The sequence below is a fragment of the Pongo abelii genome, chromosome 7, assembly GCF_028885655.2.
Source record: "Pongo abelii isolate AG06213 chromosome 7, NHGRI_mPonAbe1-v2.0_pri, whole genome shotgun sequence".
NCBI lineage: Eukaryota > Metazoa > Chordata > Mammalia > Primates > Hominidae > Pongo > Pongo abelii.
Genome location: NC_071992.2, coordinates 136748496 through 136774393, shown reverse-complemented (window position 1 = coordinate 136774393; position 25898 = coordinate 136748496). Strand labels below are relative to the sequence as shown.

The 25898-nt window shown below is 34.1% G+C and overlaps 1 protein-coding gene across 1 annotated transcript in view; it reads right to left on the bottom strand.

Moving 5' to 3' along the window:
- Positions 1–2417: 2417 nt before the first annotated feature.
- The window catches only part of MTBP (MDM2 binding protein), a 78229-nt gene continuing 54748 nt past the window's right edge, over positions 2418–25898 (bottom strand). Inside the window, exons 15-22 of the mRNA XM_024250975.3 lie at positions 23386–23503; positions 19132–19287; positions 15951–16046; positions 9799–10065; positions 7887–8136; positions 7175–7288; positions 3342–3407; positions 2418–2756 (exon numbers count right to left, since the gene is read on the bottom strand). Coding sequence (XP_024106743.3) covers positions 2718–2756; positions 3342–3407; positions 7175–7288; positions 7887–8136; positions 9799–10065; positions 15951–16046; positions 19132–19287; positions 23386–23503 — 1106 coding nt within the window. The 3' untranslated portion in view covers positions 2418–2717. The remainder of the gene's footprint in view (positions 2757–3341; positions 3408–7174; positions 7289–7886; positions 8137–9798; positions 10066–15950; positions 16047–19131; positions 19288–23385; positions 23504–25898) is intronic.

Here is a 25898-nt window from a genome sequence, read left to right as displayed (position 1 = left end):
CTTTTCTTCTGTTCCATTGACCTATATGCTTATTCTAATTCCAATAGCAAATTGTCTTCATTACTGTAACTTTATAGCAAGTCTTGAAGTGAAGAAACAAGTCTCCCAACTTTGTTCTTCTGTTACAAAGTTATTTGGCTATCCTATGTCCTTTTAATAAGTGATTACATCAATTTAGTTTTTTCGTTTATACTTTTGCTTTCAATCAGGTTAACTGATGTAATTTACATATGCTAAATTTCAAACAACATTACAAAAGTTTATCCAGCATGTTCACAAAAAGAAATATTTTAAATGGTATGAGGCTTACAGGTTATCTTCAAACTTGTTTTCATGTATATTATTAAGTACGGCAGAAAACCAGGATCCTTGGAAGAAAGGAATAAAAACAAATAAAAAAATGGATACACCAACACTTGCAGAGATCCTATGTTTGGATAAGCAGTGTGGTTCAACAAATACAAGTTCTCATTCTGGCTCTGTAATTGCTGAGCTATGTGATCCTGGATATGACACTTAATCTTGCTACACTTCAATTTCTTACCTATAAAATGGGAAACAGCTACCTAATATGGCTTCAATGAGATAATGTAAAATGATTAAGATAATGTCTGTCATATAGTGCTCAATAAATGTTGGCCATGATTATCATCTTTTCATGATCCCTGTGAAGTCAGCATTATTTACCCCATTTTTAGAAGAGCAAATGGACATTACGAGAGTTTTCCTATGACCATTACTCTGTTCCCAGGAATGTTTTCAAATTGCCTGATCTAATCTGTTGTACTTTAAAACCAACTGGCTCCTCTCATAATATAAATGTTTATTAGTCTGATTAAATAAATTTACATTTAAAAACGCCTATTGGTACAGCATTTTTTTTTTCTTTTGAGATAGGGTCTCGATCTTTCTCACAGGCTGGAGTACAGTGGCGAAATCATGGCTCACTGCAGCCTTGACCTTCTAGGATCAAGCAATCCTCCCACTTCAGCCTCCTAAGTAGCTTAAGTGCCCTCCTACGTAGCTACAGGTACATGCCACCATGTGCAGCTAATTAATTTTTTTTAGAGATGGGGGTCTCACTATGTTGCCAAGGCTGGTCTCAAACTCCTAGCCTCAAGCAATCCTCCTTTCTCAACCTCCCAAAGTGCTGGGATTACAGGTATGAGCGACTATGCCCAGCCATGGTACAGCATTTCAAAAGACAATTTTGCTAACCTAATAGAATATTCAAATATTGGCTCACTCTTGCAATTCCTATGGCAGTGAACAATTCAGACAAAAAGGAGCATTTCAAATCAGCAATTTCATGGAACCCTAGAAATGCTTTTTGAAAGCATTCACTTTGAATTCAACATAGACAAGTAAAGCACATGTGATAAGCAAATTTCTTTAATTGGAAGAAACTATAAAGATGGTAGATTTGATTACATAAAAACTAAAAATTTCAGAACACTATAAACAAAAAGACAAAGGGCCAATATCCTTAATATATAAGAACATGTATGAACAAGTAAGAAAAAGTCAAAAACAGTTCAAAAGAAAAATGGGCAAAAGCTAGAAATAAACAATTACAGAGATGCCAACATGTTTTAAAAAAATTCACCCTTACTATTTTCAGTCATCAAAAAGGGAAATAGAGACTCTGCCGGTGAGAGTTCATACTGGTCTTTCAGGAGGGCAATTTAAAAATATTTACGAAAAAGCTTAAGACCCAAAAATTCCCCTCCTAAAAAAGCATACTAGGAAAATAGTGACATACTGGGAAGATTCATTAAAGTGTTATGTGTTACAGGGAAAAACGGAATCTTTATGTCCAATAATGGGGGATTAAACAAACTGTGGTTCATTTGTATTAGGCAGTTATTAAAATAATGACATAAAATTCACAACATATTGTTATGTGAAAAGCAGGTTATAAATTAATACACACATAACACACACATATGCATAACAACATATATGATTCAAATTTTGAAAGTATTTAAAAATAATTACATATATTTTTAAAATACAGCAGATATGTCTAGACAGTAGGGGGGAATGTTGGTAATTTTTTTTCATTCTTCTTTGTATTTTCTGCATTTTCCAAATTTTCTACCATGGGAAAAGACAATTTTTTTCCTGGGAGACTGTACTTAGTGTCATTTTAATTATGCCTTATTTTCACAATTTATCTTGTTTCTTCATTTTTGATACCAAATGAACATTAATAGCCCCAACAATGGTGGCTCTAGGGCTGAGGCCTGTTTGTATTTTTTTTGCCAACATGCTCTAAATCGGGAGCAGTCCAATAAACTATGTTGTTGGAAAACATGGGAAAAGCCATTGGCAATATCTTACTTAAGTCTAAGAAATGTAAGGCACGCCTAACTTACTTAGTACACCTAACAACAAAGACATGAAATCCAAAAAGTAAAAAAAAAAAAAATCTGTTTATTGTAATAATTAAATAAGAGTAAACATTTTAAAACATATAAAAATAACTTTAAAATATAGTAACACTGTACAAAATATGTATCTAATTAAAAATACATTAACATAGCATCCCTCAAACTATACAAATATAGAATATATATTCATGAAATTCTTTAGAAATATAACATCTATTCTTTGAATAAAGTTTAAAATTTGTTTATAATTTTCAAACTAAGAAAAGAAGTAGTGAATAATAGCTCCATCCAATTTATAATTGTTTTAAAGAGAATGATTATGTATCATTTCTTGCTTGTCTTTTCTAATACCCAGTCAATCACCTAGGGGGAGAAAAAATATGTTATAGAAGATTTCTCTTGAAAACACAAGTAATAGAAAAATATATTGTAAAAACTTCAAAAGAACATGGTAGAAAATTTCAAATAAAAAGGATGATACTGAAATCTTACACTTAAATACACATTTTATTTTCTAATGGAAGAACATTTTTGTTGGACTTCCAATACTGAGTACAATAATGTTCTCACTGGATGAAATGAAGATTCTGCTCCATTTTCTCACCTTTATATGAAAATATGTTTCAAATGGGGAATCAAATAAACTAAACTAAACTTCGAAAACAGCTAACCAAAATGGATTGGTTTTTCCAGCACGTCAGATAATTTATTTTTTCTTTTGCTTTCTTAGCGTCACTTTAGAAACTCTTTTGCTGACAGAGCAACCTATTAAATACTATAAAATACTCAGCCTAAATAAGCCTATTAAGTTTCTTAAAGAGTTTTCATAGGGACAGAGTTGAAAAAGACCAGTAACTAATCACTGCTGCATATATAATGGCATCAGAGCAACCCTGAAACAAAATACCAATTTAATTGAATATAGTTTCATGGGAATAATTTCTTTACCTGTACAGCATTGTTGTTTGCTGTTTTCTTCATTTCTTCAAATAGACCCCTTGAAGTTTTAAGATCCTAAACATAATAAAAGACAGCATTTTACAATCTGCACATTAAATTACAAAGAACAACTCATTATTATTAAATACACTTGAGATTATCCTAAATCATTCTATAAGTATCAATGTGATTAGGGACAGACTACAACAACAAAAAAATCTAAGTACTAGATTATAATTTAGTTCCATTCTGAAATATCAAAATACTCTAACCAAAATACATACACATATACATAAGTCCATCTCACTCTCCTCTGCTATTCCCAATAGAGCTGGCCTAAAATAACTCCCATCCTTCACCGTGAGCATCCACTAATGCTGCACTACTCTCCCATCCTCCACCGTGAGCATCCACTAATGCTGCACTACTCTCCCATCCTCCACCGTGAGCATCCACTAATGCTGCACTACTCTCCCATCCTCCACCGTGAGCATCCACTAATGCTGCACTACTCTCCCATCCTCCACCGTGAGCATCCACTAATGCTGCACTACTCTCCCATCCTCCACCGTGAGCATCCACTAATGCTGCACTACTCTCCCATCCTCCACCGTGAGCATCCACTAATGCTGCACTACTCTCCCATCCTCCACCGTGAGCATCCACTAATGCTGCACTACTCTCCCATCCTCCACCGTGAGCATCCACTAATGCTGCACTACTCTCCCATCCTCCACCGTGAGCATCCACTAATGCTGCACTACTCTCCCATCCTCCACCGTGAGCATCCACTAATGCTGCACTACTCCAGAAACAAACATATGGTTTGTATTTATTTATCAGGTAAAAGATATCTTTTCTTCATTTTGGCTATTTGACTCCATCATAAAATAGAATGACATACAAAAGGAAGCTGATGTCTCACTTTTAAAAATTTAGTGATTATACCAAATTACAAAGTAAAAGAAATGGAATTGTATTTAAAAAGATAAGACGCAGTTATCTGTTGTACTTCCAAGTTACACTCCATAAAGACAGCCACTTTCAATTCTTTCAGGTTTTTCCCTTATTTATACCTTAATGTTTCTAACTACTATGCTTATGTTGCTACTTGGTGATTAAACACTTTTAGACAGTGACTACTGATGTTAGGGAGAACAGTCATGGATGGATCCAGGTCTCGTACACAAAACCTTCCTTCTCTTCCTTTTAAGAACAGTTGTACCACAATTTTTGATTAGTAAATAGGCAGTGTTTGTACTATTGTATCTATGTAAACACTTTCAATTCTGTGCTAATTAATGTATTATGGTTATAATTTATCTTTCTTCCAATATTCTATTTATCCTGTTAACTACCTGTTAGCTTTTTTCATTTGCTAAGCTTTCCATGTATATAATTCTGGGTTTTTCCCTCCTAAATACTGGCAATAAATGGGCTAAATGTACAGCAAAGTTTTTTCAAGCCCTGAAGTATACAGGATAATCTCTCAGTTCAGCTTCCTTTCTGCTTTTGGTCTTTTTAATTACATTTTTTAAACCTGGAGATCTTTTTCCCATAGCCTCCTCTAATTTGTTCTAGTTGCTGCCTAGGCCTGGTCCTATTAGGACTTGTCTTTTCCATTTTAGATTAGTTTTTGTTTTGTTTCTTGATTTAGTCCCTTGTTCTGTTGAACTTCATCTTCTAGCAGATTCCTCAAAAGGGTAAAATAAATTCTTTTTCAGATATTCCATGTTTGAATGTATCTTCATTAAATCCTCATACCTGACTGCATTCCAGACTGGGTATAGAACACTAGGTAAGTCGCTTTCCCTCATAAGTTTCTTTTCTTTTTTCTTTTTTTAATTCTAGAAATACACATCCCTCAGAATTTGAAGACACTTTTCTACTATCTTCTAGCACTATTTTCTACTATCTTCTAGCACAGTGTTACTGTGGAAAGTAACACTTTCCACATTGGAAAGTCCAATGCCATTCTGATTATTGATTCACTATATATAAACTAGATTATTTCCAGGGAAGCTTTTAGAAAATGTTCTCTCCATGCTAAGAGGTGTGAAATTCCATAATTATGTGACTTGTTGAAGAATTTTCATTCATTGGTTTGGACAAGCTAGGACACTTGTGTCCACTCCTGGGAAAGTTTGTTACATTTTTGAACAAGTTTCTCTCTTCTAAACTTTGAGAACAAAGGAGAGAAAATTGTTCAAAAAATACAAAATTCATATTATTAGCATTTTGGATCTTCTATATTAATCCTCCAATTTTCTTATCCTGGATTTAATGTTTTTGTCATTTGATTCCAATTTCTGGTAAATTTTTTCCATCTCAACTGTTCAGCCTTTCTATTTAATTGATTTTATCATATTTTTAATGTTATGGAGCTTTCATGTTTTATGCTTTTTTTGGAAACAGCATCCTGTTCTAGTTTTATGGATGCGATTATTTTCTTTCTATGAGAATTATAGTTTTTATGAAGTTTTCTTCAACTTCCTGCTTCTTCAGAGTTCCCTTTATTCCTTTATGTTTTGGCATCAATTGTGTTAGAAGCTTTCCTCAAAGCCTGCTAATCCGTGGCTGTCTAGTCATATTTAAAAGTGAGACACTAAAAATCTGACTGGAAACTCGGAGCAGAGATTATCACTGGTTTCTTTTCAAGATGGCCAGTTAGCTTTTCCACTGCAGCTTCCAATATTTTCCCCAGCGGCTATTTCCTACACCGTCACTGAGGTGGGTGGAAAAACCTATGTATGATAGACCTTTTAGTTAACATTGTGGGAGAAGGGCACGCAGAGCAAGTTGGACAATCTCCAGGTCACTTTGCAGATCTTTATTTAACTTCCCTGCTTTCTACATGGACCCTTGCCCCTGCTTTCCATGATACCTGGTGTCTTCACATCCTGAGCACCTCAGGTTCTGTGGAATTAACATGCTTCTCACTAGTATTCCACTAGGCACCCAATTAAATTGTAACTCTTTTCACTCTCTTACACTACACTTCTATGTGTTTTTTTGTTATTGTTCAATATGTATTAAAAACATTTCTAGTTTTTTTCTTGTCCTTTCTCTTGGATATGTGATAAATCTGCAGTTTTAACCAGAAACCCACAGATAACTGTGATTCAGGTCAGAAACTCTTAAGGCTGGACATAATCTAACATTGTCTAAGTTTTAGAAAACCACCATCTTGAGTGGCTGACCTCTCCAATGTCTTACAACTAGCTGATAATGGATCCAAAATTAGAAACTGGGTGTTTTGATACTTAGTCCAGTAGCCTTTTTACTACACAGTCATCCCTTGGTCTCTGCGAAGGACTGATTCCATGATCCCACTGAGAATACCAAAATCCACCGACAGTCAAGTCCCTTATATAAGATGGTGTAGTATTTGCATATATCCTATGCACATTTTCCCATATACTTTTTAAAAGGTCTGTAAATGTTCAGTACAGATGTAGCATCCTTTTTTTTTTTCAGAACATTTTCAATTTGCAGTTAACCCACGGATGCGGAACCCATGGATATAGATAGAATCCACAGATACAGAGGGCCAACTGTATTAAAAAATTAATAATTAAACATGTTATGAGGCTTATTACCTATAAGTCCAACGCATGTTAGGGGAAATAGGATATTGGTTAAAATGTAGCTTTCTATATATGAGAACTCAAATCAAATCAAATATAAAGTATTTTGGCTTCAATTTTTCTATCTCCATCATTTAATAAATCTGGCAGCAAGTATATGCTCTCAGTATAAAAAATACTCAAACTTTTTTTTATGTCAAACAGGAACATTAGAACATGAACTAAATTTTGCCATTAGTAGAGAAGATACTGTACCTTTAGATAGAACTTAGAGATTTCAAAGAGACGCTGGCTGCATGCAGTGAAACATTCATGAGTCTCGGTAATACTGTGTTTCTTCAGGGTTTCAGTAACTACTTCTTTCAGTATCTTGAACAGAACATAACATATGACTAATATTTCTTGGAAAAGGCACAAACTTATTATTTCAGCTTTAGAGTTCAATCCTGTGAATTACACATTCATTTTGCTGTGCTAAAAGACAGACAGGTTCATTAAGACAAAATGATTGAGAAAAAAAGATCTAATATTTACATGGTCAGAAGTGTCACAGGAATAATATGTTAGCAGGAAATGACTACAGTGTCTTAAGGAACTCAAATCATGAGTTCTGAATTGAAATCTGAGTGTTAAAGTTACACACAGCAGGGATATGTAAGTGTATATTTATTTTTTATTATGGGAAATTTCAAGCGTAGAAAAGTAGAGAATATTTGACACGCAGAGAATATTTTATAACAAATTTCTATCTTGATATATCTTTTAACCAGCTTCAAGTATGATTAATCTGTGGCTAACCTTGTTTCATTTATATCCCCACCTACTTTCCTATCATCCTTCTTACACTGGTAAATTCTAGACATCGTTTCATTTCATTCATAAAATTTTTTAGACATATATTTTAAAGTAATCAAATTTAAAAAGTCTTTCCATGTAGAACTAAGAAAAATGGGAAATAAATCTTTACCCGTGTGTGTTTCTGTGATCTTGATTCCTTAATTTGCCTTGATGTTTTTGATTCATGCATACTTTTTTGACCTGAACTGGTCTTTGTAGCAAGTTTTGGAGTTTCACAGCTAGGAACTGGAACCAACGGACAAGTCACTGGTAAGGACCGCTCTGTTTGTGGCTTTCTGCATGTCACATGATGATGATAGTGATTACTATTACCACTTGTCTGAGAAAGAAGAGACTCTGAACTTTCAGATTTCACAAGTCTACAGTAGGGGAAAAAAATCAAGAACGTAGATTAAGTGAATCAACATTGAAGTTCATTTTCTGTCTTAAATGTTACAACTATATCCATTAAGCGAATCAACATCGAAGTTCATTTTCTGTCTTACCAGTGTGTTACCATTATATTATACCACTATGTTATTACAGTGGTATAATATATAACACTATACCACTATGTTATAACAGTGGTATAATACATAACACTATGTTATAGTGTTACCACTATATCCATTATAACATAAATTCAAGAAAAGTGAACAAAATTTATTGCTATTACTGCCTTAAGTAAGCAATAAACATCATATTATAAAGTTGTTCCTTAGTTCTTCAGATGAGTAACTAAAACATAGAAGGTAATGAATAGCAAACTAGGATTTTGGCTAACAGAGAAAGCAACAAACAATATTGTTATACTCTCTCCCATCCCTCCAATTTACAATTTCTCAAATAAATCAGCTATGCATGCCAAGAGTGCTGCTATTTATATATTTAATACTAATCTGTTAGATACTTATACTTTTCTCTTAAGATAATTTGAACAGAAACACCACAACCTGTATCTTTTTATACCCACGGAACTCCCTTGCAGAATAAGTCATAGTGTTAAAACAAATACAAATAAACTAAAACTGGCTCATACTTCAATTTTCCTAAAATGTTTACATTTGTTCCCAACAAGACCCAAATTTTTCCCTTTACAAGATAGGGTCTTATAGCCCTCAATTCTGCTGACCCAGAGGCCACAGTGTACTTTCCTTTTAGGAACACATATATTTTTATTAGCCACAGGTCAGAAATAAGAAATATGGCTATAAATATAGTACCCCAAATGTTACTGTTGCTCTTTAATTTTATCAGGTATAAAAAGTACCATGAATTTATAAAGTCCTCATAAGAACGACTGAGTTCTTCCATATCAGGGTAACAGTATTCTAACTTTTTTAACTATTCAAAAAAAGATCTGAAAGTTATGTTTTCATATAGTTCATACTTTTTGCAAGGTTTAAATACAATAAGAATTCAAGCCTTGCTTTAGATGCCAAGAACCTAAGTTTGACAAAGGTTCTAAAGATAACATAAATTCAATAAAAATTAGTGTTCACTACATAAACTTCTAACTTCTGATCAAGTATCTGAATATTTTATTTAGTTAGCAAAACAACGCATCCAGAAAAATTTCATATATTCTATCATTATGTAGCATTTAAAGCTATATTTTATACGTAACAGGTGTTTTAAAAATGGTACCTCATGGAATCTCTTGCTCAAGGGAACAATGCAGGCAGGAAACTGAGGGGAAAGGGAAGTAAGAGCTAATGGGAGAACTCCCATCCCCAAACAGTCTCTTCAACAGGGCAGCTCAGCAGCTTAATCTATGGGGTGAAATCTCCACTGTTCCATGGCTTAAAAACTTTACAATCCATTGTGCTAATGGACTGTATATTAGCATATAAACCAAGAAACTGTGTTTTTTTCCAAATCATTTCTTTTTATAACTTATAAGCAAAATCATCAACAGCTCATAAAACAAACTTCTTGCCATGAAGAAATTAACCTGAAAGACTAATATAAAATAAAATAAAAATCCTCAAGACTAAAATACTTTCTGTCAATATACTATTTATGTGCATGTAATATATCACCTTTTTCTGGGATAAAGGCAATTCAGATCTTTAGATCTCCGTTTCAATCGGGATACTTCAGCTCGAAGTTCATTTTGTAAAACTTCTCCATCAGGGACACTTGCAGGCTCTGACGAAACTGCAGGAGATGGAAGAGGGCTCAACACAGTAGGTACTGCAAAACTTTCTCTGGTGCAGGTAGTTTGAGTTTCATAACGAATAAGACGAGATTGAAGTTCAGAAAATCCTCCATCTCTTTCCAAAGCTTTTCGGTCATCCAAGCAATATCTAAAATGAGTGAAAGAGCATTAAAATGTAAACCTCCATGAGAGCAACAGACTTTTCCCTTTCAATTAGAAAATAGCAGGACATTTACTTTAAGAGTTCTTGTTTAATTTCCTAATAATTGCTGGAAGGTTGAGTGGCTGGCCTATTTCCCTCCCAAGTTCAGTTTCCTTCTAGTTTGCTATATAACATGGCAAAAGATTAAAAAATGTGAAGTACAATCTGATTTCTCTTTCACTTGTGTTTGTGGGCAACAGATTAAGTTAATCCTTTGGCTTATTTTCAAAATAATACAGTTGCTGTTTTAATGCTTTTTAAAACTCTACCAATGTCTGATTTCTCAGTATGGCTGATATATGACAACATGAACTGCTGACTTCTGTTAGAAAGGGCAAGTTTATTCTCAACACAAAGATTAAAAGGGTATAAAGGCATTCTAAACTGGCTCACCAAACAGCTTAGAACATTTCGAATTTTTTCTTTGAAACTCAGTTCCCACCTTATTAGCTGATTGACAGATTTTCCTTCAAACACTTCGGCTCTCTGTGCATGTGGTTTCTAGCTGAATCTGATTCAGGGCATCAATGAAATGTCAGCTCAGTGAATGCTTCTGGACTCAAAGAAATCCTAGGTTGTTAAGTACAACAAACAAGGATATCAGGAAGATCACCTAGGAGCTGTGTGATCTTGGAAAACTCTTCACTTTCTTCCCTATCTACAACAGCATTAAAAAAACACAAATGGCTTCACATATGTGATGGTAGCACTGTACAAATTAAAACCTTTCTCTGTGATCTGTCATTTTTACCTGTAAAATTCTAAGATACTGCCTAAAATCAGATTTTTGTATCCAAAAGATTTTAGTTCAACTCCCAAGGAGTGTATCATTTCCTGAACATCTGACTGCTTGATGGAGGTTTTAAGAATCTTATCTTTCCCTTGTGACACTTACATATTTGATACAGACTTACGGAGTCAGATTCCATGGATTTAAATCCAGGCTCCTCTACTTATTAGCTGTGAGAACTTGGCCAAATTACTTAACTTTATCTATGATTCTGTTGCTTCATCTGCAAAATGAGAATTACAGTACTTATCTGAAAAAGCTATTGTGATAATTCCTCGAATTGTACACATAAACACTTAGAATCAGTGCCTGAAACATGCAAGCAGGGCAGTCAAGAAATGTATGTTACTATTATTGTTATCATCATCATTAGATTTATTTTCTACCACAGTAAAGCTGGCAGTATGCTGATAATATGTAGCACAGCCAGAATGTAAACCCAGGTTGGTGACTTCAGAGCCTGACTTTAACCATTTTAGTATACTATCTCTATGTAAAGTGTAAGAATCATCTTACTCCTGTTCAACACATGGCTGAGCATTAGAACCATCTGAAGAGCTTTCAAGAAATACTATGTGCTCAGTGTTTCTGATTTAATTGGTCTAGGGTAATACTCTGTCATTGACAGTTTTAAAAATCTGCCTGGGTGATTCTTAAAAAACTACTCATATCCATAGAAACAGAGTAGAATAGTGGTTATGGGGATGGGGAAGGTTATAGAAAGATGTAGATTAAAGGGTACAAAGTTGCGGAGTTATGTAGGATAAATAAATCTAGAAATCTAGCATATAGTATATGGACTATAGTTAATCATATGTACTGTATATTGAAAATTTGCTAAGAGAGTAGACTTTGGGTGCTCTCGGCACACAAAACAAGAGGTAACTATGTGAGATGATAGTTATGTTAATTTGCTTGGCTACAGTGATCATTTCACTATGCATATGTACATCAAAACATCTTATTATATTAAAATTAATTATATGTAAATATTAAAAGTACACACTTTTTAAAAAGCCTACCTAGATGATTCTAAATTATAACTAGGACTGAAAAATCTCTGATCTACTCAGTTTAATTTAACAGGTGACAAAATTGAACTCTAAATCTGAATGTGAGTTGGTGGCAGAGTAGGGAGTAGAACGTAGGTCTCTGGCATCTCTCTAGCTAATATTCTTTCTCTAGTCTGTTGCTTAAGAAACATATTTCATTAAAAACCAGAAGCAACCCTAAGGGTTACTGATAAGTCCTACTTCTATCATGGATAATTGGTAGAATCTAGAGTAAAATTAGAAACATGAATTTCAAAAGTCTGGCAAGAGGCAATATAATGCCTGATGAGCTTGAATACAGAAAATTTTTGAGAGAAAAGATGCATATTTTGATTCTAAGATGAATATTTCTTTCTACCTTAAGATTTTATTTCTAAGATGCAGATTTTTTTCTTCCGTTTTTAACATCTCTTGATCACAGCTATTCATAATGTCATAGCTTCAACTGAATTATGCACACTGTACATGTTGATGTTAATTGCCATTTAAAATATCTTTAAAATGATTATACTATGACTTGCCATCGGAACAAAAATTTACTTTGTAAATTAGAGAAAAGAAACAGAGAGGCAGGGGGCAGGGTGTATATTTGATATTAGTGAAGTAAAAATTTATTGTTGGATGAATGACTACAATTCCATATTTTCTTACAAAACAATAAGCAAATGATTTATGGGTCCTAACAAAGAAAAACACCCATAAGACAATGAAGCTGTTTTTGTTTTGTAAATAAAGAAATAGACAAAATACTGCCTATCACAAACCAACCAATACGAATTAAGGCAGAAGAAACTGCCAAATCTCTTGGAATAGATGAAGGAAATTTCAAAGCAATGAGAGCCTGGTGTGATCAAATGATTGTCAGAGTATGACAGCAGAGTTTAATTTGCTGTTTAATAAAACAGTGCATTTTACAATTAATGGCATCTTAAATTCCAGGATAGGGTAAATAAGTGAAAAAACAAGCCAACGGTGGTTAATATTTTATTTTGCCTTAAAAACATTGTTTTGCTCCCATTGCAATTAACACATTTTTTCCAAATATTCCTTTGTATCAGAGAGAGCTCCAGGGTTCTAAAGGCCCACAACAACGTAAGAGAACTTTCTTTGTAGTTTCATATTTACTTTAACATGTTACTTGACTTTGTTTCTAGTCCATAATCTATGTTGAACATAAATCGGCTCTCATACTATACACCCAAATCTTCTTGAAAAAAACATGTTTCTGAATTCATGGTGCTCACCTCCTACAACTTTGTCAGCCTAGTCTCAATGTCCCCAGTTTAGTGAGCATAAATTTACAGTAAAAAAAAGTGAGTCACAGATTTGTTTATTTGTTTATGGGAGTAGGTAGGTAGTAGAGAAGAGAATTACTTTTTACAGTGAATCAGAATTTCATAACATTGTATGTGTATAAGTTAATAAAGCTCTGTGTAGATTTAAGCCCTTCAGGACACAGTACTCAAATAAGTCTTAATTTAATATTTTGATAAATGATCATGAAGAACACATCCTTGACAAATTTTATAAATTTGTATATATCAAGATTTTTTCTATAGTAAATTAAAAACAGCAGGGAAAAAAAAGAGTAGCGAGATGGAGACACAGAATAAACAAAACTAAATTAAAATTTTGGGAGAAATAATCTAAATAAGATTATATGTTGGACACTTTAGTCAGCAGTTAAAATGTAATTATTGTAGCTTATTTTATTCAAATCAGTGCTTCAGTGTGTTTATAGGGCCGAAGAAGTGAAAAACAGATGTGTCCTGGGGTATTCTGGCCATGTAGCAAAGCAAATGTTAATATTAGTACATTTTCTCAACAGTGAACACTATTTTTCATAATAATAATATAAACACTGTTGACTGGTTTCAACTTTCACATTCAAATTAAATACAAAATACCTAAAATTTTTAATTAGTTTCCTTTAATAGATTAGGAGGTCCTAAAATTCTTATCAAATAAAGTGGGGGAGATACTGCTTTATAGCTGATGGAATAAGAAGAAGTTTAAATGTATATATATTTAAAAACATGAAAGTAAATAGCGGAGAGCTCAACTTGAGAGGAACCAAATCTTCATAGCAGAGTCAATATTTTATATTGTGACAGTTAAAAATATTGACACAAGGGTATTTTTTAAAATGAGAGATAACCACCAGGGAAACTAAACCAAACAAATAAATTTTTTTTTTTCTTTTTTTTCCCTAAAAACTGGGACTGCAGGTAGGTGGTAACAAGGAAAGGAATTGTTGGTTTTCATTATAAACTTTTCTATAATGTTTAATTTCTAGGTCTTTAATAAAATCAAAAGGGGGAAAACAGAAAAATATATCCTATTAATCAAATGTTTATATAGTAGAACAAGATGTTCCCACTTAAATTTAATAAACTTAGTATAAATGAAAAGTAAAATTTTGGGCTGGGTGTGGTGGCTCACGCCTGTAATCCCAGCACTTTTTGAGGCCGAGGCAGGTGGATCACTTGAGGCTAGGAGTTCAAGACCGCCTGGCCAACATGGCTAAACCCCGTCTCTACTAAAAATATAAAAATTAGCCAGGCGTGGTGGTGCATGCCTGTAATCCCAGTTACTCGGGAGGCTGAGGCATGAGAATCACTTGAACCTGGGAAACGGAGGTTACAGTAAGCCAAGATTGTGCCACTGCACTCAGCCTGGGTGAAAAAGTGAGACTTTGTCTGTAAAAGAAAAAAGAGAAGTAAAATTTTGTAATCAATGCATAGAAGGGTATATGGCTAAAAACATAGTTTAAGTAAAAGCTTCAGCTAAATTTAAGGCTATTTGGGAAACATCCCTATCTTTTTCATGTTAAAGGGAGAACAATAATCCTCTCAAACAAGAAATTCTTTAGTCAAATAGCCGAACTAAAAACATGGATCAGGTGGCATTTCTTATCTTTTTGTAATTTAGTAGTTATCTCCGAGTTGCCTATCTGTTGTTCACAGAACAATTTAAAAATCTTATCTTACCATTTAGATTCAAATTAGCATTTCATACAGGACTTCTTTTAGAAATAAATCATTATTGAATGGTATACTTCATATTGCTAATTTCAAAGTCTTCAAATTCTTTTTTTTTTTTTTCTTTCTTGAGACAGGGTCTCATTCGGTCACCCAGCTGGAGTGCAGTGGCATGCTCATGGCTCACTGTAGCCTCAATCTCCCAATATCAATCGATCCTCCTGCCTCAGCATCCTGAGTAGCCAGGACTACAGGCACACACATACACCACTATGCCCAGCTAATTTTTGTATTTTTTTTGTAGAGACGGGGTTTCACCATGTTGCCCAGGCTGGTCTCAAACTGCTGGGCTCAAGTGATCCACCTGCCTCGGCTTCTCAAAGTGTTGGGATTTCAGGCGTTAGCCACCGTGCCTGGCCTGAAATCCTTATTTCAACTATTTTTCACACAGACAGATATTTAATGTTGTTGGATGTATCGATATTTCATTCCTTGTTAAAGTTGAATAGTATTGCTTTATATAAATATACCATAGTTTATCTATTTTCCTATCGATATCCTCCTAGGCTCTTTCCAGTTTGAGGATATTGAGAATTAAACTATTACGTGCATACTTGTATAAGTCTTTCTCTTGGAAAAATATCTAGTATTGAAATGCTGGGCCCTATCTAACAATTTCTGAGCAACTACAATGTAATTGGTGACCAGGAAATATTAATGTGACCCACAGTGTGAATATACATTTATAACACAGGGACCAAAACAATTTTGATTAAAATATCCAGTAACTAATAACAGGATGCTTAAATGCTGTTAAGCTGATTAATCATCAAATAACTTCTTCAACAGAAGACAAATTATTTTTGTATGCACTGCTTTGCTTTTTGAGGTTTTTGACATATCCTCTTGGTCTCGTCTCAATTTATATCATTTTATTAAAGTCACTCTTCACACAAGAGAGGCTGTATCAACAACATACAGAAGAGTAAAGTACAAATAAAAACTTACTCAATTCCATGATAATGACATACTGAGGCTTTCTCAAAAGGTAAGACCTGAAGTTTCCCAGGACTAAGTTCTGGTGTCAAAACAAAAGTCTTTTCCCTGAAACAAAAAATTTTTCATTTGTATTCAAAGTTTATTTACTGACAAAGAGAAAGTTAAAGAAAGTATCTAATGAAACAAATCTGACTTTTTCCTCTACAATTGGAATTTTATATTGGATAAAGTTTAAGGCACACCAGAAAGTATAAGAAGGAAATGAACCAATGTTAGGCCTTGGCTTTCATCACTTACATTTTCTGTACCTCAATAAGTTATGATGTTATTTATTGCACAAAACTATTCTTTGAGAAATGGGTAAAACAAAAATGGAATATGATTTATAATGGAAATTCAAGAGGCAGTATTATTTCTTTCTTTTTTTGGGGGGGTGCAGTGAGGACAGAGTCTCACTCTGTCGCCCAGGCTGGGGTGCAGTGGTGTGATCTCAGCTCACTGCAACTTCTGCCTCCCAGGTTCAAGCGATTCTCCTGCCTCAGCCTCCTGAGTAGCTGGAATTACAGGCACCCGCTCCCATGCCCAACTAATTTTTGTATTTTTAGTAGAGACAGGGTTTCACCATGTTGGCCAGGCTGGTCTCAAACTCCTGACCTCAAGTGATCCGCCAGCCTCAGCCTCCCAAAGTGTTGGGATTACTGGCATGAGCCACTGCGTCCAGCCAAGAAGCAGCCTTATTTCTGGAAGATTTTTTCCTTGGTAGAGTAAACTAACATTTAGGCATTTAGTTAAATCCTTTTCTGCAGGGGAATAATTAAAGTCAACTTGAATCTTTGGTAACAATAAAAGTATTTACTTCCTACTAAAACACATGCGGGACCCAGATCTTTCTTTGCTTGAGAATGTAGTCATTGACACCTACTTTAAGAGTCAGCAACTTTTTAAATATCAGAGGGTATAGGGACTAACTGCTGAGTTCAGTTCTTTTTCTGAAGTAGGTTTTCAATCAACTGGCATGTTAGAACTAATCATATGTCGAGTTTACATAAAATATTCATGCTCAAGCCTTTCCACACCTAGAACTACAGAGATATATCAAAATCTGGGAAAGAAGAGGGTCACTGCAATTAGATTAAGCTCTCTGGATTATCCTGATAGGTGCCATCCTTCTCTGAGCTGGAAACCACTGTTGTAATGAAATGGATCATGGTCCTGAAGCTCAGAAGTTCAGGAAATGGGGAAATTATGCAACAGTGGTCTTTAAATAGTTAATAGGTAAAATGAAATACCCGGGGCTTGAGTTCAGAAGAGTTGGAAATGGTATGTAGAAGGGCAAGTAAATAGTAGAGTACTAAGAATAAATTTGCTATCACATTTTCCCTCCTACGGCATTAGTAATGAAAAGTGTCCTGCCACTGAAAATTATCTAGGGTACTATGATAAGCATTTGAAATTATTACATTAAAATGTAAAATTCATGCCAATTAATGAATCCTAAAAAGCAGACATTATATTCAAATGCATCAATTTAAATTATTCCACAAAAAATAACATTAGTAAATTACAGCGACCCCAGTATTTCGATGATTATTAAAATAATTTTGTAAAATGGAAATCTTTAAGTATCTAGCTTTTACTTCTTTCCTTTAACATATTGTCTCTCATTTCTTATATCAATCGCCCTCAGCAACCTTACCTTTTTTTGTTTAATTCCACTCACAAGTTTTTCTTTCTAAAATAAACATGTTGATAAATGTGTTTTGTCAATGTGTATTATTTCCTTGGTATATACATAGGAGTCATGTTTGTACTTTGTTTAACACAGCATTTTGGATGGCTTCTTGTGCAGGTAAACATTTAATAAGAGCACATAGGTTCCTGATTTATTACCATGAAAACTCATCCTTCAACTCTAATGTTAACAGAACATACATTGGATAGCCATGCAGTTCTTTACTAACACTGAAGAATCACATCAAATTTTCCTAAATAAATCACCTACAATTAGTTTCCAGAAAGAACTAACTTTATCTCCCCTACAATGCATCTAGAAAGACATTCTGTCAAAAAGAGTACAACTTACATAACTAATTCAGTTTAAGCAAACCAACGGACTCTGCCAGTTTGTGCTTAATGATTTGAAAGGACAGTAATCCAATAACTAAATAGATGAAAACATGTATATTTCTTTACTTTCTTGATTCCCACAACAAAAGGTTATCAATCTTTCAAAGTTATGAGAAAAAAATTACTCCAAAATTATATAATTTTTATGTCATTAAAATCATTAAGTCATTAAGACTCTCAAATTTTCAGTTGCTCTTTATCTCTCTCTCTAGTGAACACGCACATAAAGCAATAATGTTCCAGCAATATTTCTGAGATATAACTGCCTTCAAATAACTCCTTTCCAAAATTCACCTTCAAAGGCAATTATTTATCACAGTATAATTCCAGTTAAGCTTATAAAAGTGATCAAAGTGATCTACAATTTTTAAGGTCTTTTGGAAGGTTTTCAAAATAATGAATTAACAATTAAAAAGACATTAGAGTAATTAGTAAATTATTCAATTCCCACAGGTATTTGATGTCACAATTTTACAGGCAATTTTGTCAAAGTCAGCAACGTGCAGCATTTATTAACTAGTAACTTAGTGAAAACTGTCTTGGAAGTCAAATTAGTTGTAAATTATTCACGTAGACACTGAATTCTTACTTGGCAATGTCATAGTTTCAAAAGCATTTTTGTTACACTTTCCTGTTCTTCAGGTGAAAGGCCATGCTTTTTGCTATTAGGCATGCCTGACAATGCTCATGCTGAGTAGTGGCAATATCAACACTAGAGTAACACAGAAAAGAGAACTAAAAAAAAAATTTTGTAAGTTAAATTCCAATTTTTTATTAGAAAGTATTGTCCTTTGCATACCAAATAGAAGTTACTGACTTCTACAGGGAATATGGTGAGTTTGCTTTTCTTATTCCTGTTTCTCTTATATTCGATACCACAAAACAGTAGGATATTTTGCCAAGGTAAAAAGTGAAGATTAAGGCCAACAGACAAACATTGGGATCAAACTTATAAATTTTCCCTGAGTAGCATAGGGCATCAATTAACTAAGGAAATGAGACACAATTTTATTTAAAAGTAATTTTTAAAAAGTTAACTGGAAATTATAAGTTTATAACCTACCCCTTTTGAATCGGTAAAGGTTGAAGATCTCCAATGGGTAATCCATCTGAGGTAAAGTACTTCAGCAATTCTTTAGCATCCAATAATGTGATTGAGTCCCGAGGACCCTCTTTGTGGCCCAGCAACTGTTCAGATGAATGAGGTAATGAACCAGTTCTGGGAAAATAATGTTATGCAGATTTATTAAAAGTGAATTCAATCCAGAGAGAAGCCAGAGTCAAAAAGAAAAAAGCATAGTCAGGAAAAGAAGATGTGAGCAGAAACCAGAAAAACACACCAGGAACACTGGAGAATTAAACATTTACGACAGACAATAAAGTAAAATATTTGCAAATAACTTAGTTTCTAACTATGTTTTAAAAAATCTTTAGGTCACAATAAAACTTGCAGTTATCATGTCAACAAGTAGTATTTTAACTACTTAAAAGAAACATAATTACATTATCTATTAATGATGGCCTATTATTCACTGGTGTGAAGTTACCAATTCTATAAAACTTAAATCTAAATTCTCTTGTATGTTCTGAAACCCCACAATACTATAAATTTTTGAGGGAAGTGACTGAATGTTCCAATTGTCCATGAACTGGAAAGATTACTTGAAGCACAACCATGAAATGAGACAATAATCAGAAATCTCCCCAAAGTCTCTTGTAGCCATGATTATGACATTATGAATAAGCACTGAATCATTATTATATACCTGAAATACATGCAGGACTTTATATTTTTCAAACTACTTTACATATAATATATTCTTAATCCTCACAAGTTTCCTTGAAAAAAATGGAATAGGTCTTATCTCAAAATGAAATAATAACTAAAAATAAGTACTTTGTAAAGTGAAAATCGGCATGCCAAGCTTAAAAAGCAATCATTATTCCTACTTGTCAAGTAAAGATGCTAACATACAAAAGGTTACATTACAGACCCAGGGTGATACAGCTATTTAAAATGATAGAACTAGACTAACTCCAAATTAGTTACTATTTCTACTCTATCACTCTACAAATGAAAAAAAACTCACAGAAAGTTTTAAATACTGGCAAGTGAAAAACACTGTAGTTTCAATTAGATGTTTCCAGTTAGAGGTTTCATTATGCACTGAATCACAGATCACCATAGCTCTGTTACCATAGCATAAATAAAATATTTCAATGTATGCACAGAAAATTAATTTCCTAACTTTATATTAATTCAACTATTTCTTGATTATTTTATTACTCAAATTAAGCATAATTACTGATAATTACATGATTGAAATGTTGACATTACAGTTTTAAACATATTTCTGTACATTAAGGGTCAATAAAATACTGACAGTGCCTCTTTCCTCTTCCCATTCCTTTGTTTTTAAACTGAAAATATTAATCTAATAAAAACAGTCAACAAAACACTCAAATTTTCTCTGGACTTCATACTTCAGCAGGGTAGGAGCTATACAATGATTTTAATTTGTAAAGATACAGTGCCTGTCTCAGTGTCAGTGGTGATGGCCTAGAATAAAGCCCCTGTAATTTAGTGCTGGGTGAAGCACCAACGCTTCCTGCCTGCTGATACCCTTAAGTATGCCCTAAAGTGAAGCCTAACAAACATTCTCTACCCCGGCTCTCCCTTCTCCTAACATTAATATCAGTGAGAGATGTGGGGAACAGGACTAAACCTATGGAAAGAAAATACATGCCAACTACCTACAGAAAGCAACATGGCCCTAAATTCCTAGTTATGAACAGACAATCAAGGACCACCAGACACTGGAGAAAAATTACACATAAGAGAAAAACACCAGAAGAACAAATAAAACAGCTGCAAATGAAAATGAGACAATTCAAGAAACAGATAAAACAAGTTTAAAGAAAATTCTAATTAATATCCTTATAGTACCATTTCAAGTCTTATTAATAAAAGAATAGGTTGCTAGAAAAAATACAGCAGAAGAACAAGAGAAAATTATTAGAAATTTAAAATATGACTACCAAAAATTTTAACAGAAAAGATGAAACCAAAGGTAAAGGAAATTCCCCAGAACATAGAGCAGAAAAGTTAAAGAGATAGAGTATTAAGAAAAAAACATATTAAAAAACATCAATCCAGAATGTTTAATATTAATTAAAATAGGTATTTCAGAGAGAAAGAAAAAAAGAAAATGAAGAGAAGAATAGTATTGAAGAAATAATAAGATATATCTCAGAGCCACAAAAAGACAAAAGACTTGAATCTAAAACATCTCATACCATGGCCTCTTGTAATTTCAGAACATTTAAGAAAATAGAAAATTGTAAAAGTTTTAGAGACAAAATAAAATACCTATGGAGGAACAAAAATCGATCTGGCATCAGACTTCTCTTTAATATATGAAATCCAAGAAAATACAGAACTAATCTAAAACATAATCAAAAGAAATACCAGGATAACAAATATGCAGGTAGTGTCAGCCAAGTTAGAGTAGGAACTCAGAGAGAAGAAAAATAAAATTAAGAATTGTATACTGCAAATATCATAAGGTTTAGAGACAGAAGACAAAAAGGGAAGAAAAATAGGGGTGTTAATTATTCGTCTTTCCCAGTGGGAAGTTATAAGATATGATCTAAAATTGGTAGGCAAGAAATTGAGGTTCCCTCGTGGGCAACCTGTCCTTTTCTCGCTCTTCTTTTTTGTCTTTTCCTGCTTAACCTATAAACACCAGGGATTCTTAAGGAGCGGTCTTAGCCTCCATTTCTTTTCGCCTCATAATCTTACCATGTGACTCATCAACCATCATGTATTTGGAAACCCCTACTGAAGATAACTCCAAATTGAGTGAGTTCCAGATATCCCCACAGTCCACTTGTTATTTCCACTTGGATAATTCATAGATCAAACGTATCATCCCTAAAGAAGAATTCTTGATTTTTCTCCCCAAAGCTGTCCTCACCCTAAGTTTCCACCCATCTACCCCAGAAGAACACCACTCACTCAAATGAAGCAGAAATCTAAATGATCTTCAACATTTCCCTTCCCTCTATTCCACATCTAATGCATCATAGGAAGCTTTTCACCAGCTTCCCACCAACGTGTCTCCCAAATTTGTTCCCACTACTGCTGCTAGTTTGAAATCACAGTCATCTCTCACTTAGCTTACAGATAGAGCCATCTGTCTCTCTGCTCTAATCTCTCCCTCCTGCAATTTATTTGCCGCAAGAAAGCAAAATTTTTGCAAAATCATATCCCATCACTCTTTCATATGAAATCCTCCCACCAATGCACTTACAATGAAATCTGAACTGTGTATGAGGACCTAGTTGGTCCTGTGTGACTGAATGTACTTCACCCATTTTATCTGTTACGTCTCAGCTCAAATGTTAACATCCTCTAAGACGTTAAGAGACCCCTGACCATCCACCTCACCTAAGTGAGTACTACCACTTCCTTCCCCACAACAAATAAAATTATTCTCCCCCAGTCTTTTTATTTCATTCATTACACACATAATAATTTACAACTATTATATTTACTTGTCTTGTCCCTTGTTTTGATTGCTGCTTTCATTAAAAGCTAAACTCTAGATGAGAGGGGCAGTGCATAGCTTGTTATTCCTCATATTCCCAGCGCCTGACACATGGTTGGTACTCAATAAATGGCTGTTTCATCTGTATGAAACAAAGCTACAGCAAGTAATAAAATACTATCCATGGAGAAGCTAAAAATAAAAATGTGATTTGTAATATTTGGGAGAAAAGTAATGTAAGAGAGCTTAGCTTCTCCTCTTTTATTCCATCATTTAACAATTATGTACTAAGGGCCTACTATGTATTGAACCAAAATAACAAAAACAAAACAAAACAAGAAATCCTGCCTCGTACAGCTCATTAATAGGCACTGTATAAATGTATATGAATGTAAAATAGGAACAGATCAAAGTGGTTCAAATGAGGCAAGTACTTCTACTTCGTTTTACATGTTCTTGTAGTAAGATTTTCTTATATCTTCATATACTGTGTATGTCTATGGAAGATGGTCTGAAAGGCTATACACCAAAATGTTTACTGTGATGACACAGACCTAGAAGGTACAAGTGCAGGGCAGAGCAAGATGAGCACTTCCCTTTTAATTGATATACTACTCTAGTGATTATCTATTCACAGTAAGTATGTATTTCTTTTATAATAAAACTATAAACTGCTTAAATCTCATAAACATAATTTGACTACTTTAAAAAAGAGTTCATTCAAATTACTGAGCTATCACATGCTTTACTACAGATTCAAGTATTACCTCATTTTTTGTTTAGTTTTTTCAAAAGTTTCCAAATTTTGAAGAACATGCCTTTCTGGCCATTCCAGAGGATTGGTTTCCATTAGACTTGAGGAATTAGGTTCCACTGGACTAAAATCTAAAGTGAAAGAAATACACATAAGTCTGAAAAGTATTAACATACTGAATTTTGCTAATGTGTATTTATAGACACATACATACGTGTGTGTGTATGGGTGTCTATAAAGGCATACTTATCTTAGGCATTTATTAAAGACCTCTCTGATGGCCTAAACTGTGCGAAAGGCCATAGAAATGTTTGTTGCAAATAAAAATAAAATATCACCTCATAATAAACATTATAAGCTAAAATTCACAAAATTGAATTAGCACTATTTAGGACTCCTACGGAATAAAAGCATAACTTTGCTATTTTGGGTGAAAACAGTTCTAAATGAAAAGAAGATAACTCTACTGTAGAGAATATATTGGCTATTCTGTGTGATTTGCATACTAGAAATAGGAATTAGCACAAGTAGACCAAAAAATTACATTGTTTAAAAAGAGATTACATTATTCTGAAAACTACAATAATAATAGATAAGTTATGATGTTCTGATGTTCTCTCGCATAAACCAAGATGCTTAAACATACACACCTTCAAATCACTAACATTCAATGTTATTTTCTACTAATCAAATATTATATGTAAGAGTGTGCTTATCTTTCTAGATAACATGCCGCAGTGAACTAATATTGAGATTGCTGATAATATTGGGATTTTCAATGAAAACCTAAAGGGACAGTTTCCGTTCTTATTAGAAATTATTATTAATAGTATTAATATATTCAAACTGTTCTAACACTGGCAAAATTACTAACTGTGCTACTTTTTGGATTGCAAAACTATCTGGTTTTAGAATTGTTTTGAACATTGTCTAATAAACTCATTGAAAATTATTGAACATTAGCTATTTGACTATCAACATTAACAAAAATACTCATTTTATATTTTTGAGAGGTCTGAGGAAATAACGATTTGGTAAAGGAATTTTTTTTTTTTTTCCAGAGACAGTCTCACTCTGTCGCCCAGGCTGGAGTGCAGTGGCGTGATCTCAGCTCACTGCAACCTCTGCCTCCTGGGTTCAAGCAATTCTCCTGCCTCAGGCTCCCAAGTAGCTGGGATTATAGGTACATGCCACTATGCCCAGCTTATTTTTGTATTTTTATTTTATTTTATTTATTTTTTTTTTTTTTGAGACGGAGTCTCGCTGTCGCCCAGGCTGGAGTGCAGTGGCCCGATCTCCGCTCACTGCAAGCTCCACCTCCCAGGTTCACGCCATTCTCCTGGCTCAGCCTCCCGAGCAGCTGGGACTACAGGTGCCCGCCACCACGCCTGGCTAATTTTTTTTTGAGATGGAGTTTTGCTCTGTCACCCAAGCTGGAGTGCAGTGGCGCGATGTCGGCTCACTGCAAGCTCCGCCTCCTGGGTTCACGCCATTCTCCTGCCTCAGCCTCCCGAGTAGCTGGGACAACAGGTGTGCGCCACCACGCCGGGCTAATTTTTTGTATTTTTAGTAGGGATGGGGTTTCACCATGTTGGCCAGGATGGTCTCCATCTCCTGACCTTGTGATCCGCCCGCCTCGGCCTCCCAAAGTGCTGGGATTACAGGCCTGAGCCACCGCGCCTGGCCTATTTTTGTATTTTTAGTAGAGAAAAGGGTTCACCGTGTTGGCCAGGTTGGTCTCGAACATCTGGCCTCAAGTGATCCATCCACCTTGGCCTCCCAAAGTGCTGGGATTATAGGCGTGAGCCACCACGCCTGGCCCGTTAAAGGAATTTTTAAACAATAAACATAAATGAAAATGAATGCAAACTGCATCTTATTTTCCTTTTACTTATTAAACTATTTAACCTTGAATAGTTTAAAATATTTTCAATACCTATATTGAACTGCCCTATATAAACACCATCCAAATACAACACTTCGCATTTTTTAGTAAAGGTGGTGAAATGCTATGTTAAAAAGTAATGAGCTTTATAATAAAATAACATGCTGCTGAATATTCATGTGGCTTTCCACTAAAAGTATAAAGAAAAAAATCACTTGCATTTCTGCACAGCTTCATGCTATGAGTTTATAAAAGAATATAAGCAATCTTAAATAACAGTAAACATTAAATTGTTCCTAAATATAACAATATAATATACAACCTAAAAAATAAATTACATAGGCTAAATATTAAGAAATAGGTGAGAAAACATTCATATGTGTCATGTCTTTTGTGGAATCATTTAATACAATTCTTACAATAAAATAAAACACAACATTTCATTTATGTGGCAGTCAAAACGCTGGGCTATGCTGACAGCCAAAAAGCACAAAGGCTCTCTGAGAAACCAAGAACACTGCTTTAAAAAAAAATCATTTTAAAGGAAACACAGAAATAGAACAATAGAACCAACACAACAGGGAAATAGGGAAAACTGACCTATAAAATCACAAATCACAGCAAACAAAAAGAGATGACAT